General features: G+C 50.6%; 1 protein-coding gene across 3 annotated transcripts in view; it reads right to left on the reverse strand.

The window, feature by feature from the left end:
• NDUFV1 (NADH dehydrogenase (ubiquinone) flavoprotein 1, 51kDa) overlaps positions 1-2615 on the reverse strand; it is a 5331-nt gene extending 2716 nt beyond the window's left edge. The window contains exons 1-3 of one of the 3 annotated variants that reach the window (XM_011942341.1): positions 1619-2615; positions 1375-1545; positions 470-653 (exon numbers count right to left, since the gene is read on the reverse strand). In XM_011942341.1, coding sequence (XP_011797731.1) covers positions 470-653; positions 1375-1397 — 207 coding nt within the window. In that variant the 5' untranslated portion in view covers positions 1398-1545; positions 1619-2615. Of the gene's footprint in view, positions 1-469; positions 654-1374 lie in introns of all 3 variants that reach the window. The other 2 variants (XM_011942342.1, XM_011942340.1) reach the window with 2 other exon arrangements.
• Between the last annotated feature and the right edge of the window lie 6 nt (positions 2616-2621).

The following is a 2621-nucleotide window of genomic DNA, read 5'->3' on the forward strand; positions in this document are numbered from 1 at the left end:
CAAAAAAAAAAAAAAAAAAAATTAAAATTAAAATGTAATTGCCTATATCCTTATTGCCTTAACCTATTTTATTTTTCTATATTTCCTACAGATATAAGTATTATTCATAGTTCCAAGCAATGAACATAATGTATTTTCTCCAAATAGGAATTGTTTATATTCATAATTATTCAGCTCTCTTGCTAAACACATAGTTCCACTTAGGTTCTTCTTGCTACTTGTTGTTATAATAAATACTATTATTTTTGAAGCAAAAAAAAAAAAAAAATTATACCAGCAGCATTAGGAGCCCTGGAAGGTGGCTTTGGGAGCCAAGTCCCATTAGGGATGCATGCAAGACTGGCCACCACTCCCCCAGTTCAACCATTGAGAGACCAGGTGCTAACACCTCAGAACAACTGTGCTGGGTGAGGGGTGTATAAGTGCACACTGAGCACCTTCTCATCTGCCCACGTCTCTCCCTGCCCACCTGCAGATTGGAGGCCTCATTGTAGAATTCCCCTCGGATGTAGATATAGGCGGCACGGGCGCCCATGGCCCGGCCCCCCACCAGGCAGCCTTCCACCAGCTTGTGAGGATCATGGCGTATGATCTCCCGGTCCTTGCAGGTGCCTGGCTCCCCCTCGTCTGCGTTCACCACCAGATACTTGGGCCTGCAGGGGCCCACAGGTCAGACAGGCTACAGGGCCACCAGGACTGGGTCTTCAACTCCATGCCACCCCACTCCACCCAGGGAGGCCTCAAAGATGTCTCCTCAGACAGCCAATCCTTCACTGCCCTCCCAACGTCCCAGGGGCTCTGCTTGCTCACCACCAAATGACAGGGAGCTCACTGCCTATTCTATCTTTGGGCGGCTATAACCACAAGAAAGATCTTCATTCAGCTCATCCAAACATCTCTCCTTGTGTCTGCCCCTGACAGCCAGATTCTGCTCTTGGTGACAAAGAGCATTCCTTAAGCTCTACCACCAAAAGGAGGTAAAGCAGGTGACCTTTATCATTTGCTTTATGTGCCAACCAGCGTACAGGCCAAAAGCTGTTTATCTCTTTAATCCTTGCATGGTATCACTGTACCTATTTACAAAAAAGCAGCTAAGGTTCACAAAGGCCGAGAAATTGCCCAAAGCTCTATGATTAGGAGGCAGAGCTAGGATTTGAACAAAGTCTGCCTGAGTCAAAATCATGTGTTGATTCTGCTACGTAAGTCTCCCCTGTGGAAGTCCACAGAGTAAGTCCCATCCATTTAAGGCCCAGGAACGTGTGCCCACCTCGTTCATGCTAAGTTTCTAACTAAAGAGCCCAAAGGCCCAGGGAAGCCCCAGTCACCCCTAAGGTCTCTCCCACAGCCACATCTGCCCCACTCCCCAACACACACCTGCCATCTGAGGGCTTATTCATGAAGCTCCACTTGAGGCCAGTGGGGAAGCCAGCGCCTCCGCGGCCCCGCAAACCCGATGTCTTGATCTCACCCAGGATCCAATCGGGCCCCTTCAGCAGGATCTCCTTTGTCTTGTACCAGTCACCTCGACTCAGGGCACCTTTCAGCCTGGACAGAGTAGGGCAGGCAGTGAAGGGGACGCCTTGCTCCGGGACCCAACACACGAAGGGCACTGTCTCACCTCCAGTCATGGCGGCCGTACAGGTTGGTGAAGATCCGGTCTTCATCCTTCAGCGAGCCAAATGAGGTTTTCTTGGGTGCTGTCTGGGGAGACAGAGGGTCAGGAGGCCCAGCAGCGCTCTGGGGCCATGAGGGATTGGGCCAGAAGCTACAGAATCTTGGCTCTCCCTATTTAGGAGGGGCTGGGCTAGGGCTAGGGGAGCATCCATAGCATCACAGCTACCACTGCCACTTAGTAACTTTTTTTTTTTTTTTGAGACAGACTCTTGCTCTGTTGCCCAGGCTGGAGTACAGTGGCATAATCTCAGCTCACTGCAACCTCCACCTCCCAAGTTCAAGTGATTCTTGTGCCTCAGCCTCCGGATAGCTGGGATCACAGACATTCAACACCACGCCCGGGTAATTTTTGCACTTTTAGTAGAGATGGGGTCTCACCATATTGGCCAGGCTGGTCTCCTGACCTCAAGCGATCCGCCCGCCTCAGCCTCCCAAAGTACTGGGATTACAGGCATGAGCCACCGCGCCTGGCCATTAGTAAGCATTTTGTTTAGCAGATATTGGATGGAAGCACTTTACATTCAAAATCCCATTTAATCCTCATAATAACTCTGATAGGAACGATTTTCTCTATTTCACAGAGGAGAAAACTGAGGCTCGGAGCAAAAGGAACTTATGGAACGTCTCACAGTCAAAAGCAGCAGGTCGAATTTGAGCCCAGGTCTGTCGGTAGCCAAAGCCCACACCTGCATCCCGGCACCACACCGCCCCACAAGCCGAGCGTGGTGGCATGGCCCTTTCCTGGCCTGGCTTTGGGTAGGCCAGGGGCCTTTTATATTCCTAACTCGGCCGAAGAGGCGAAATGTGTTTACTGATGGGAAAGAAATGCCTCCCTAACACACACATGATGGAGCGGCTCACTTAGGATGAAAATGAGGAGCCCCACGACCCAGTGGACAGCGCCCCAGCTAAGGGCGATGGGATTCCCATCCGTGTAAGAGCACTTT

Source organism: Colobus angolensis, unplaced genomic scaffold (genome assembly GCF_000951035.1).
Source record: "Colobus angolensis palliatus isolate OR3802 unplaced genomic scaffold, Cang.pa_1.0 Scaffold21, whole genome shotgun sequence".
Classification (NCBI taxonomy): Eukaryota; Metazoa; Chordata; class Mammalia; order Primates; family Cercopithecidae; genus Colobus; species Colobus angolensis.